At 58.2% G+C, this 12,224-nt stretch overlaps 1 protein-coding gene across 1 annotated transcript; it reads left to right on the top strand.

Annotated features, from left to right (window-relative positions):
• Positions 1-1,306: 1,306 nt before the first annotated feature.
• LOC138998926 (NUT family member 2G-like) lies at positions 1,307-9,140 on the top strand. The gene is made up of 7 exons (XM_070400967.1): positions 1,307-1,400; positions 4,946-5,663; positions 5,806-5,934; positions 6,393-6,532; positions 6,993-7,237; positions 7,616-7,732; positions 8,247-9,140. The coding sequence occupies exons 1-7, from the start codon at positions 1,307-1,309 to the stop codon at positions 9,138-9,140; spliced, it is 2,337 nt and encodes a 778-aa protein (XP_070257068.1).
• Positions 9,141-12,224: the final 3,084 nt, after the last annotated feature.

The following is a 12,224-nucleotide window of genomic DNA, read 5'->3' as shown; positions in this document are numbered from 1 at the left end:
GTAACAAAAGCACACTATACACATTGTTTTCTCTGGCATCACTCTGAATACACAGACCACTGCTTGCTAACTACTACCAAATACATGTAGAAACACTTTAGTATTCTCCAAAGAAATACACTTTATGTACATCTAAGAACCCCATACACCGTATGAACAAACTGATAATTCATGCACCTGGTCATAGATATAAACACAGACCAGTATACCTGGGCAAGACACGTAGATATATCCCCAGGAAACCACATATAAAACAACTTCCAAATTCGAAATTACCCCTAGCTAATGAGTCAGCTCTCACATCCACAAACACTAACAAATAACCGTATCACACACCTCCCATACATAGATACCATCCTCCATCCCCTGTATAAGCACAGAAACCATCTCTCCCTCAAATACTCACACCCTCGGTACCCAAAACATGTGAGCCTTAGGGCCCGACTGAAAAATACAAACACGGAGCTCCAGAAACATCCTTCCCCGGCCACGGCCCTGGAACACAGTACACTCCACACACACACTCTCCACAAGCCCCGAACAGACCCACGAATAGCCCGTGCCCTGCAAACATGCACACCTGTGTCCCATACGTATGTCCCAAACACACTTCATGCCACGTACACACCTGCGCATACATACCCCCTCCCAAATTCCCACAGAACTCACTCTTCCATCTTGGAGAACCCACAGCCACACACCCCACACCAAACCGCACACACACTACTGTTCACCGGCATATACACCTCCACACCCTCCAAAACCAGCGCTCCGCCTGCACGTTCACACACAGGCATGGCCGCCCCGTGGCCACAGCCGCCCGCAGACACGGCGTGAACCGGAGGCGCTGTCAGAGGCGGAAGAACTGCCGGGAGCCGCGGTGTTCAGAAAGCGGGGGACACAGACCGACGCCCCGAGTTGGACTCACAGGCATCACTGGGCCGTGTAGGCCCCCATCACTGACCCCCAAAGGCCAGTGGCTGTCAATTCCCGGTGAAAACACACAGAAATATGTGAGGCTGTGGGGGCTGAGCACAGGCCCGGGGCACAGAGCCCACAGGGAGAACCACAGAGAAGAGGGGGCCCCTGAGGGGAGAGGAGGCCACGCGCCCCTTACCTCCCTGTTTGCCTAACGGACTCCGGGGGCCGCCATGCCAGGCCCCGCGTGCAGCCTGGGCGGCCGTTGGGTAACCGCCTGCCGTTAGCGCATGCGCGCGCCTGTTTGCCTAACGGACTCCGGAGGCCGCCATGCCAGGCCCCGCGTGCAGCCTGGGCGGCCGTTGGGGACCCGCCCTGCCGTTAGCGCATGCGCATGCCTGTGGGCGCCAACCGCCCCAACGGACGCTGGGAGCAGGTGCAGGACAGAGTCCCGCCCCCAGTGGGCGTGCTCGTGCGCCCTGGCGCGAGGCACCCTGGGAAGGGCCCAGGCTGTCCCTGCAGGAGAGGAAGGAGTGGAGGGAGGGGCCCTGTGAGGCCTCCTGCAGGTCCTCCTCCCAGGAACCTCCCAGCCCGTTGCAGGGAGCACTTGCGACTTTAAAGTTGCAAACGTGCAGTCCATGCACTTGGCTGCCCCTCGGGACGGAGTTTGGGAGAGGCCGGCCTGAAGCACTGTCCTCGGAGGGGCCAGTGCCTTCATGCCCTTGGACTGCAGGTCTGTGGTTTCTAGAAAGTAGGTCCTTCTTCCCAGAAGTCCGGGCGTTGCATTGAACAATTCCGGGCAAGAACTTTAAAAAAAAAAAGAAAAAAAGGAAAAAAAGAAAAAAAAAAAGAACTTTAGACCTGGACACACTCTAAGAGACACTTGCCCCTGACCCCGTTCCTCCTGTATTCATTCAGTACGTGGAGGTTTTCAATAAATGTTGCTTCACAGATGTTTCCGTTGCAAGACTGTTGTTTTAACATTGATCAAGACATGATTGTCTGGGCCAAATTCCGTTGACATGGCAGGTAGCATGAGAACAAAGTCACCCTGCCCGCCCTCCTATTTTGTATTATATTGCAGAATTTCAGTTGGCAATAGAACATATATATAGTAGCAGAATCAATTTACTGACTTGAGTTTGTCATATTTTCCAAAGAAAATGAAATTATAGCATCATCTTTCCGGTCATTTGCAAGAGGGAAAGGAGGCAGGAGGAAGACTCCTCACTACATTTTCCATTTTGCACAGTATGTGAACTATGCAAAGGCATTACTTGTTTAAAACATTAAAATCACTCAAAAGGTAAACAGTTAGACAGTGAACAACATAAAACTCTGAGAAACAAAACGTAGTGATTTCTGGTCTTGCCCTGATGGACGGGAGCGAAGGGGATGGTTTGTAAGGCTGGGCCGGCTGCATCTGCAGGGCTCCCAGCACTGGGCGGCACTTGGGGCCACAGGACTGCTTCCTAAGGAATGATGTGCACACAGCCACCGAGCATGCTGCCTCTGCTGGGTCAGTCCTAATTTCAAACACTGGGTTCCGTGTGGCCATAAGTTCCCATTATTTCTTCAGGCTGCCTATTCTGAATTTTGTTCAGAAAGTGTAGTCTGTGTTGAAGTCAACCAAGACCAGATAGGAAGCAGGTTGAGGGACCCAGAACTAGGGTGATGGATCAAGAACTGAAAGAAAGGGCACATCAGGGGACTTTGGGTGCCTAGAACTTAGAGAAGGTCATTACTGCTAGTGTGTCTTTAAATTTGTGACTTTAAATTTGAAAGGAACTGCTGGTTCTGGCCTACCTATCAGAGCCCTCCATGGAATGCCCCCCCGCCCCCACCCCAGCCCATTGGTCCTCGGCCCCTCCCCCGCTGCAGAATGTCTGGAGCCCTACATTCTACAGTTTAAACCCAAACCTTCCCTCCACTGGATGCTGAGCAGCTGTTGGAGCAGGTCAGTCTCTGGATTCTCGACTTGACTTTTCTCATTGTGGAGGCTACTAGGCAGCGGTGGTCGGTGAATGAGCCTGCGGGGATGGCTTCAGTAGGAGGTAAGACTATAGATTGGAGGGGGGGATGTTTTAAACACCGAGATGTCCCTCAAAACTTGGGGTTAAACTGTGACACTGGGGAAACACGGTTGACTGAAGTAGGGGAGGGAGAGAGCACTGGACCTCAAAGCACCTGTCACCTGGGAGGCTGGGAGCCCATGGGAACCTGTGAGGGCACTGGCAGGAGGGCTCCTAGAGGTGGGTCAGGGTGGCTCAGGGAAATGCCTGGGTGTGGAGAAAGGACGGCAGCAGGCACGTGGGTTCTTCCCAGAGGGGAGACAAGCCACTCCCACGTGTGTGTGGGGAGTAGTGGGCGATGTCGTGGGGGTGGCACAGGGTGGTCACGGGAAAGCCTAGTCCTGTGTGCTGTTCTTGGGGCACCTGGAGCTTGCCCCGCAGTATCTTTCTAAGGGACTTGACCTGAGTTCACTAGAGCTAATGGGGGCCATGGGAGGGTTTAGCCAGAAAGCTGTCCAGTGGGGCTGCCTGTGGCCAAGCCCACAATGAAATGTCCCCCCTGAGGGCTGGGCTGGAAGGTCCTCCAACTGCTGCAGCCCAGAGCTTCTCCCCTGCTTCTGGCCCAGAGCTCACTCCTCCTCAGCCCAGGAAGCTGCTTGTTGGCTTGGATTCCACAGGGGCAGGGCGGCCGGGTAACTTCCACCAAGAGAGGGCCCGGTTCCCTGAGCTGTCCCGAATCTTTCCCCCTGTGGCCACCCAGGTCTTCAGACCAACTTCCTCTTGTCCTGTTATCTCATGGCGCACCCTCTGCCCTGCCCTTCACCTTTGAGATGCGGGGTTTGCTCATAGTCCACGTCCCTGCTTCAGGGACAGAAAACAGATGTGGAGCATGGGTGGTGTCCCTGGAACGTCTGTGAAGGCGGATTCCCTTTTTAAAGGGGTAAGGGGAGTGCACAGGGGCAGGAAGACCATGGCCTGTGTCAGTAGTAAATGTCCGAGGCTGCCTGTCCTGAGGAATTAGGGCACGCAGTGTGTAGCCTGCTCTCCTGGACTAGGTCTGCTCGAGTTCCTCTGAGCGGAGATATGTTCAGGCAACTGTGTCCCACTGTCACCTGCTCACACCTGCTTCCTACTGGCCTTCACTTCCCACTATTGGGAGCTGGAAGGGGAAGGACCTCACACAGTCTGCAGTCCCACCACCCATCTAACAGGACAGCAGCTATGGAAGTTTCTGGAAACCCCTACTGACAGCCCCACTTTGCCGCATTCCGTGACCCTTCTCTAACCCTTTGCAGCCATTGCTGGCTGTGAAATGACAAGCTCCTGAGGGGCCATTAGTCTGAGTGCTGGGGCCGAGTGGCAGGACCTGGCCTGTGTTGAGTGTTCACTGTTGGTTCTGACACACATGTGCATGCTGGTCAGTGCGTTCAAGGGTCATATCAGGGTCCCTGTGCCTTCTTGTGGAAAGACATTACTCAAGCGTTTCTGTGTTGTTGTGCAAGCCCAGGACAGAACGGGGGTGATTTATTGAGAAAAGGGAAGACTGAGGAGCAGATGGGGCCCTGATATTTCAGACACGGCCTGTTCTCAGAGGCCCTTTGGGTGCCTAGAACTTACCTTAGAGAAGGTCACTACAGGAGTGGGTCTGCCTGGGGTCATTTCCCCCAGAGCTGACTGCTGCCCAGGGCCATGCCCTGAGGCTGGCAGGGTCGGTGCCAGGGAATCCTTAGGGCGGCTCTCAGGGTCAGCGCTGGCTGGGGCCGTTTCTTCTCGCAGACAGTGGTCAGGGAGCCTTGGCGCTGGGGAGCAAGCTCTCCAGTGGAGTAATTCCCAACTGGAGGTCAGAGCGTGACAATGACCTGAGGACATTTGCCACCTCCGCAGTTTGCCCATCCCAATGGCCCTCCCCTGGGAGACTCACTGCTCTGATTCCCCAGTGGCTACAGGGGCCCAGAGCGCCTCAGTGCTGTTTGCTGGTTCTCCTCCTCCCTTCACCCTTTCCTTTCTCTCAACAGCATCTGCAGCGCTGGGAGCAGATGTGACCCTGAAGCCCGGTGCCTCCGTGACTCCTTTCAGGGCACAGCCCTTTCCCCTGCCCACTACTGGCCCCGCACACCGGCCACCTTGGGAGCAGCACCTGCCGCCCCTCAGGACCCCGTCATTTCCTTCTGGCCACCCCCTGGTGCTGCCCGCTTTGCCCAGGACACCTCTGGTGGCAGGAGGTGCTGGTCAAGGCCCCGTTGGGCCTGGGGCTTGTAACATCATGGACCAGGCCAGGTCAGAAGGGGGACGACCACAGCCCTCCCAGACTCAGACCATTGTCCTGACTCAGGCCTCCCTCAACGGGAGTGCTCCAGGGGTCATCTGTGGGGGTGCTGCGTGTCCTGCACCCCTCTTCTTGGAAGCCACTGCGGTGGAGGCGATTATGCCCCCCTTGGCTTTTGGGGGCACCCAGGCCGGCGATGGAGGCTGGTGTCCCGGCCTTCCTCCTCAAGCTCCACCACCAGCTGCCCAGCTGGCCCCTATCGTCCCCCGAGTGGACCCTGGACCACGGCCACACGGGGCTTCCAGGGTGGGTAGCCTGGCCAGCTCCCAGTCCAAGGCCTCGCTGGATGATGCCTGTAACCCCAAGAGTGTGTATGAGAACTTCCGTCGTTGGCAGTGCTTCAAGGCCCTGGCCCGGGAGCACCTTCCCCAGAGTCCTGATGCGGGAGCTCTTTGCTGCTTCCTCATGTGAGTGCACTGGGCAGGGCAGGGGGCGCACCTGGAGCTTTAGGTCCTGCTGGGTGGTGGTGGGAACCTGGCGCCACTGAGCTGGGGTGGGCAGGCGGGTGGAGGCCAGGCTGCAGCCATGACTGACCCTGAGGCATTACAGGCCAGCGCTCCGGTCCCTGTCCCGCCTGAGGCCCACCATGACGCTGGAGGAGGGAATAGAGCAGGCCATGCAGGAATGGCAGCACAAGAGCAGCTTTGACCGGAGGGTCTATTCTGAGATGGCAGAAAAGTGAGTCAGGGTCCTTGGTCCCCACAGCTGGGGGTGGGGGTGGGGAGGGCTGACTGCGGGGCAGGGTCCAGCTGTGAGGTCTCATCAGAGAGGAGGGTGGTGGGAGGGTGTCAGTCAGCACGGGGTCCCTGCAGTCCAGAGGCCCTTCTCTCCTGGGGAAGCCTCTCCCTCAGCTTCAGAGCGTGGGTGCTTCTGTCCCACCTCCCAGGGAGCTCCCCCCTCCTCTGACCCTGACCCATCCTGGGCTGGACATGGAGGCTCAGGACAGGCTGGGGGAGGTGCCCGCCCCGTGGGCAGACTCCAGCCAGAGGGGCTGTGCAGGAGTGTGCTCAGCCAGCCTCCTGCCTCCCCAGTGTCCGGGCCCTGACAGCCCCAAGGCCCTGGCTCTCCCATCCCCCCACCCGCTGCTGCCTTTCTGGGGCCTCCTTCTCAGCACAGCTGTCCCCCCTCACCCCCAGGTTCATGGAGTTTGAGGCGAAGGAGCAGATGCAGTTTGAGAAGTTGCAGTTGAAGAAGGGGGCGCAGACCCAGCCCCCTCCTGCCCCACCGAGACCTGATCCTCGGGGGCCCCCAGCCCCTGTGAAGGGCGGGCAGCCAGGTAGGCCAGCACGTTCCCACTGGAGCCCATGGCCAGAGGCAACAGGGCCTAGGGCAGGCCACTGTCCCACCCACAGGGCCCCTTCGCCTTCAGGGGGGCTTTGGTCTTTCAAGGGAAACAGCCCTGAGAGTTGGGCCTCAGCGGCCCTTTGTCTGAATGGGGTCTGGACCTGGTCCACTTTCTCATCCCCTCTCCCCGCTCCCTGTCAAAGGCCCCACATGAAGTCGGCTGAGAAGTGGGCTGGCTGCGGGCCCCTTGGAGATTCAGTGGCTCCACACGTCCTCACACATGACTCTCTTGGGTGCTCCCCTCTGGCCTCTCCCCTCACATAGTCACAGGCTTCAGGTGGCCCGACCCAGCCGCACCCATATTAATGCCCCAAACACTGCCCTCAGCATCGCATGCCCTGGAGGTGGGAGCTTTATCCCCTCACGCTCCCTCCTCTTCCCTCTCTGCCCAGCGCGCACTACCAGGAAGGCTGTACCCAGCGCCCAGTGCGCCCACACAGCCCTGCTGCCCCGGGAGACCGAGTCCCACAATGGGATCCCCCTTGAGGCCGAGCAGGAGGACATGGACATCATGGATGAGCTGCCCATGGGGGCGCCAGGTGGAGGATGGGAAGATGAAGAAATGGAGTGGCTGCAGGATGAAGATCTCCTGAGCTACCTGGACCAGCTGTGCTCCCAGGAAGACTTTGTCACCCAGGTGGGCTGGCTGGCAGCTCCGGGTCTATAAGATCCCAGAGGGTGGCGCTGCAGCACCCAGGCCTGGGTTCTTCCAGGCTGATGGGATTGGGCTCTGCTCTTTGTTCCTGAGCTGGGCACGTGAGAGTGTGTGTGTCTGTGTGCATGTGAGCGCTTTGTGTGTGCGTGGTGTGTGTGGTGTGTTCATGTGGGTGTGCCCGTGTGTGTATGTGTGTGTGTGTGTGTGCGTGCGTGTGTGCACCTGAAGACCATGATGGAGTAAAACACCCACCTGAGCAGGAGGCCGGGTGGGTCTTGGCTTTCCACTTGTGCTCCAGGCCCCGCTGACTCCCAGTTTGCTCCTTGCCAAGGGGCTCACAGCCGCTTCCTTCTGTCCCAGGTGGAGGAGGTCATTGACTTCCAATTCATGGAACAAATAATTTCCCCAGACACACAGCAGGATCCCTTGGCCCTCGCTGAGGAGTTGGAGCAGGAAGAAGGGCTGACTGCTGCCCAGGTGAGCCAGGGGAGGGTGGACATTAGGGAGATGGGAGGGGGTTCCCAAGTGAGCCATAGCACCGAGGAACCCCAGGGGAGTTAGAGGAGGGACATGCCCTAGTGAGTCAGGGAAGGAGGGAGGGAGGTAGATCAAGGATGGGGGACCCCAGGGAGCCAGGAAGGGCACACCCAGGTAAACCAGGGCAGGGAGCAGCCCAGAATCAGGACGCACATGCCTGTGTCCACGCCACCCCTGCCTGCAGGCACCGCATGCCGAGGGGCCAGCCCTGGGTGGGAGCAGGGCAGGACAACAGAAAGGAGAGGGCTACAGAGAGAGGGGGTGGGAGCCCAGAAGGGGAGGGGCCACAAAGCTGGGAATATGGCACAGGGGACAGAGGAGAGACACATGACTGTGGTGGATTCCAGTCATGGTGTCACCTCCCCTCCTCTCCCCAGTGCCATTGTCCCATCACCCACGCTCCTCCTCCTCACACACGTGAGCAGCGCCAGTCACTGTCCCTTCTTCCTCCCAGCTGGTAGACAACGGACTCCTGGCCTCCAAGGAGGGGGGCGTGCAGGCACCCCCGAGTCATGGTGCTCCCCTGTCGGGCTCAAGTCCTTCTGAGTCTGCGACCAGCCAAGATGCCCAGAGGCGTGACCGTGGCCCCCAGCTGAGGGTCAGTGACAAAGCCTGCCCACCAGAGACCGACTTCAAGGACCAGCAAAGGCGCGGCCCAGCAGGCGCCCACCGGCCCAGGCCCCAGGACTTTGCTGTCTCTGTGGGGCGTCAGGAGCACCCACCACTCTGGCCTCGATGCCCCCGCTCTGCTCCCCAGGGCCACGGGCCTGCTGACTGTGCACTGGGCCCCAGGGAGGCCTGCGTCCCCAGAGAGGCCTCTCCTGTCAGGGAGACTCGCGGGCCATCTGACAGGCCCCGTGAGGAGGACGAGGACCTCCGCAGCCTGGCCTTCCTCTGGGCCTCTCCCGGCCGCCTGCTGCCCTGCGCGCTCTCTCTGAGTCCTGTCCCCGCCTCGGGCCTGGCCTGCCCTGGAGGTAGGGGGTCCCGGGGTGCGGCCCAGTCCCAGTCCCTTCAGAGACGAGGCCTCAGCCGAGCTGCACCTGCAGCGTCCAAGTCTCAGAAGCGGGCTCTGGGGGGAGGCCCCGTCCATGCTGAGAAGACCCCGCGCCCAGGGGCCGACCTCGGGGTCTGTGGGCGGCCAGCACTGGCTCTGGGGCTGGTGCCCTCCTCACAGCCTCGCAAGAGGAGGTGTGACCCGTCTGACCCAGGGAGTGGGAGGAAGCGGCACTGCAGCCAGGATGGAGCAGAGGGGTGTGCCCCCCACTGCCAGCGCCCCGAGGGGCCCAGGCTGCATGGGGCCTGGCTGTCCCCCAGAGGAGCCAAGGGCTCCTTCTCATCGCAGGGCTGATCCTGCTGCTCCACTGACATGGGAGGGTGGGAGGCAGGAGGGAGGGCGGGACCCTTAGGGCAGGGGTGGGTATGGGGAGGGGGTAGGAGGGAGGACAGGACCATTAGGGTGGGGGTGGGCCTGGGGTGGGGGTAGGAGGGAGGGCAGGACCCTTAAGGTGGGGGTGGGCTTGGGTGGGGGTAGGAGGGAGGACAGGACCATTAGGGTGGGGGTGGGCCTTGGGGGGGGGTAGGAGGGAGGGCAGGACCATTAGGGTGGGGGTGGGTCTGGGGTGGGGGTAGAAGTAGCACCTTTGGGGCATTGTGGGTCTGTTATGAATAAAGATAATTTTGTTTGAAAATGCTCTGGAGGCCGCTGTGTCTGTACTCGGGTCTGCGCTGCTCCTTGGAGAGGGGACCTGAGAGGAAGGGAGGATGCGGGAGGTCCTGGGCGCTCTGCATCCACAGGGGACCCTCAGTCCCTCCTCCTGATTGACAGGGACCTCTTCCTGCTCTTGGGAGCACACAGCTCTCCAATCCCCAGGGACCCCTCCCATCACTTCTGCTCCAAGGCCAGACTGTGCCCTGACCTGAGAGGGAAAGGCTGGGCCTCAGGGGCACCTGTCCCCCATGGGCCTCCTGCAGGAGGAGCATCCTCTGTCTCAGTGGGTGATTGAAAGTGGAGGGGGGTGGGGGCGAGTCTGGAATAAGGGGATGACAGGAGAGTAATGGCGACAAGCCTGTTAAAGATGGGTACACGGGGAATGGCAGAGGGTGGGGAGGATACCAAGTCCCTTGCGGGATTTCTGTGTGGGACGATCCTGTCCAGCTGGGGGAGGAGGACCCCTCTGCTGTGGCTGGGGGACAGGGCTCAAGGACAACGGGGATTCAAGGACGCCCAAGACTGCTGTCCCTTCCCTCCCAACCAGGGCTGGACTCTTGTGTGATAGATGCTGACGCAGATTTACATCCGCGTGGGAAACAGGTCCTACTCACAACCTGTGGGGCCCTTTCACAAGCACGACCAGCAGGGGCGGCAGGGGCCCAGGTGCGTGTGGCCCCAGGGCTGGTGGCAGCTGAGATCCAGGCTGAGGGAGGGGCCCCGTCACCGGCTGTGGGCACTGTTACTGACCCCACAGACAAAGCAGGGACCCGGCCCGGATGTAAGAGTGAGATGAGCCAGCAGTGAGGGACAGAGCTGAGCCAGGAGGAGACCCCTGTCTGCAGAACTGCCTGTCCCAGCTCTGCTCCCATGTGGCCACGCCCTGGCCCTCACCCCTGCCTCCTGGCCATTGCCTCTTCCCCAAATTCAAGTCTGATTCCTTCCCTGGGCTCAGGTTGGGTGGGATGGCTGAGGCTCCCGAGCAAGGCCCCAGCCCACCCAGCATGCAAAGCTGTGGCCCCGGGCGGTGGTCCGGCAGCAGCGATGGGATGGGGCTGAAGCTGTGCAGTGAAAGGAGGCCTGGCCCTCTGCTGCCCCCACAAAGAGCTCGGGCGAGAATGGACTCATGTCAGGGCCCTCACCCTTCCCACAAAATCGCAGGTCAGCCCTCAGGTCCTCCTCTCCTGCCTTCCCTTGTCCCGTGTGGCAGGCAGCACCCACTTGCCCAGCCTCCTGGGCACTTTGTGAAGGAGACTTCTCACCAAATCATTGGTTTATGTGTACCATGAGGTGAAAAAGGTAGAAATCACTGGTCTAATCTAATCTGCCTGGAGCCACCTGAGGGGCTGATGCAAAGCCCTTGGCTTGGTTTTGCCTAACTGGGAGCTCTCTTAGATGGAAAGGCATGAGCAACGCTTGGCAACACTGTGAGGCAAACAAAGATGCAGCTGCCTGGTGCACAGTTGAGGCAAAAATAGAGTGCTGAAGCCCCAGAGGAAAACCTGGGGAGAGAGCTTCTTTGGAAAAACAGGCCACTGGCAAGTGCCGGTGTATACAGTACTAGGGAATGTAGAAGGCTGCTCTGCATGCCTGGGCGTGATGCATGCTCAGGGAAAGGCCCGAGAAGACCCTAAGTTTTCACCTCTAGCTGACCTCTGGGCTCAATGAAACAGGAAGTGAAGGCTAACATTCTGCAGCACGCCCCCAAAATATAGTTTTTGCTGATCTGGCAAAAAGAATAGGTATAATTTTGATTCACTCACACCAGGAGGCTATTGCCGTGTTGGCTGTTGTCATTTTTTAGTTTGACAATCGAAGGGAAAAGAGGTCAGTGCCCCTGGCTAAATGGTCAGGTGTTGCATGTTTTAAACATTCTTGCGGTGCAACCATTGGAAACTGCTGGATCTGACAGACACAATTCTCTGAGAATATGGTCTACTCTGCTCCCTTCACAGTCAAAGGTCAGGCAGGGTCCCTCACGGGGAACGTGGTCTTCACAGCTGCCACCAAGCCAGGGAGCGGGTGGAGCATGGGCGGTTAAGATGCGCCAAAGCTTTCCTACCATTTTGAAGTTGCCTTTTTTGTTTTGGTTTATTTTACAAAGTTCTGATAAAGTTGATTCTGACCAGTTTTTCTTGGTATTTCAATGTTTTCATAGAGGGGCAGGACCTTGGAGGGGCCTACTCTGCCATTTTTACTAACATCCCTTTAATTCTGTGAACATCCTATAACAGCTGTTGGGAAGTCATTGTTTGCTAAATTCAATACCTGGACCCATTCAGAGTCATTTCTTTCTTTCTTTTTTAAAAAAAAATATATTTTATTGACTTTCTACAGAGAGGAAGGGAGAAGGATAGAGAGTTAGAAACATCAATGGGTGAGAAACATTGATCAGCTGCCTCCTGCACACCCCCTACTGGGGATGTGCCCGCAACCAAGGCACCTGCCCTTGACGGGAATCGAACCTGGGACCCTTCAGTCCGCAGGCCGACGCTCTATCCACTGAGCCAAACCGGTTAGGGCCACTCAGAGTCATTTCTATGGACTTGCATCTGGGTCACAGTTTCTTGTATCTTTTCATGTTTTGTAATGTTCTGGTTGAAAGCTGGGTATTTTAGATAACATTTCCTAGTGCGTCTGTGTTCACATTGTAGCTCTGCTCTCCAAATTCACAGATCTGGGCCCTTTAAACCGTTTCCCTTTGCCATCTGGCGTGATGTTTAA

The sequence above is a fragment of the Myotis yumanensis genome, unplaced genomic scaffold (genome assembly GCF_028538775.1).
Source record: "Myotis yumanensis isolate MYYU_CA2020_CCGP unplaced genomic scaffold, mMyoYum1.0.hap1 SCAF_21, whole genome shotgun sequence".
NCBI lineage: Eukaryota > Metazoa > Chordata > Mammalia > Chiroptera > Vespertilionidae > Myotis > Myotis yumanensis.
This window is presented reverse-complemented; position numbering and strand designations above follow the sequence as displayed.

Excerpts from the sequence above, each read along its gene's own strand:
- LOC138998926 (XM_070400967.1), top strand. The coding sequence starts at position 1,307 with ATGCGCATGCCTGTGGGCGCCAACCGCCCCAACGGACGCTGGGAGCAG. Across the intron at positions 5,935-6,392 it reads TATTCTGAGATGGCAGAAAA|GTTCATGGAGTTTGAGGCGA; the intron begins GTGAGTCAGGGT and ends CCTCACCCCCAG. Across the intron at positions 7,733-8,246 it reads AAGGGCTGACTGCTGCCCAG|CTGGTAGACAACGGACTCCT; the intron begins GTGAGCCAGGGG and ends TCTTCCTCCCAG.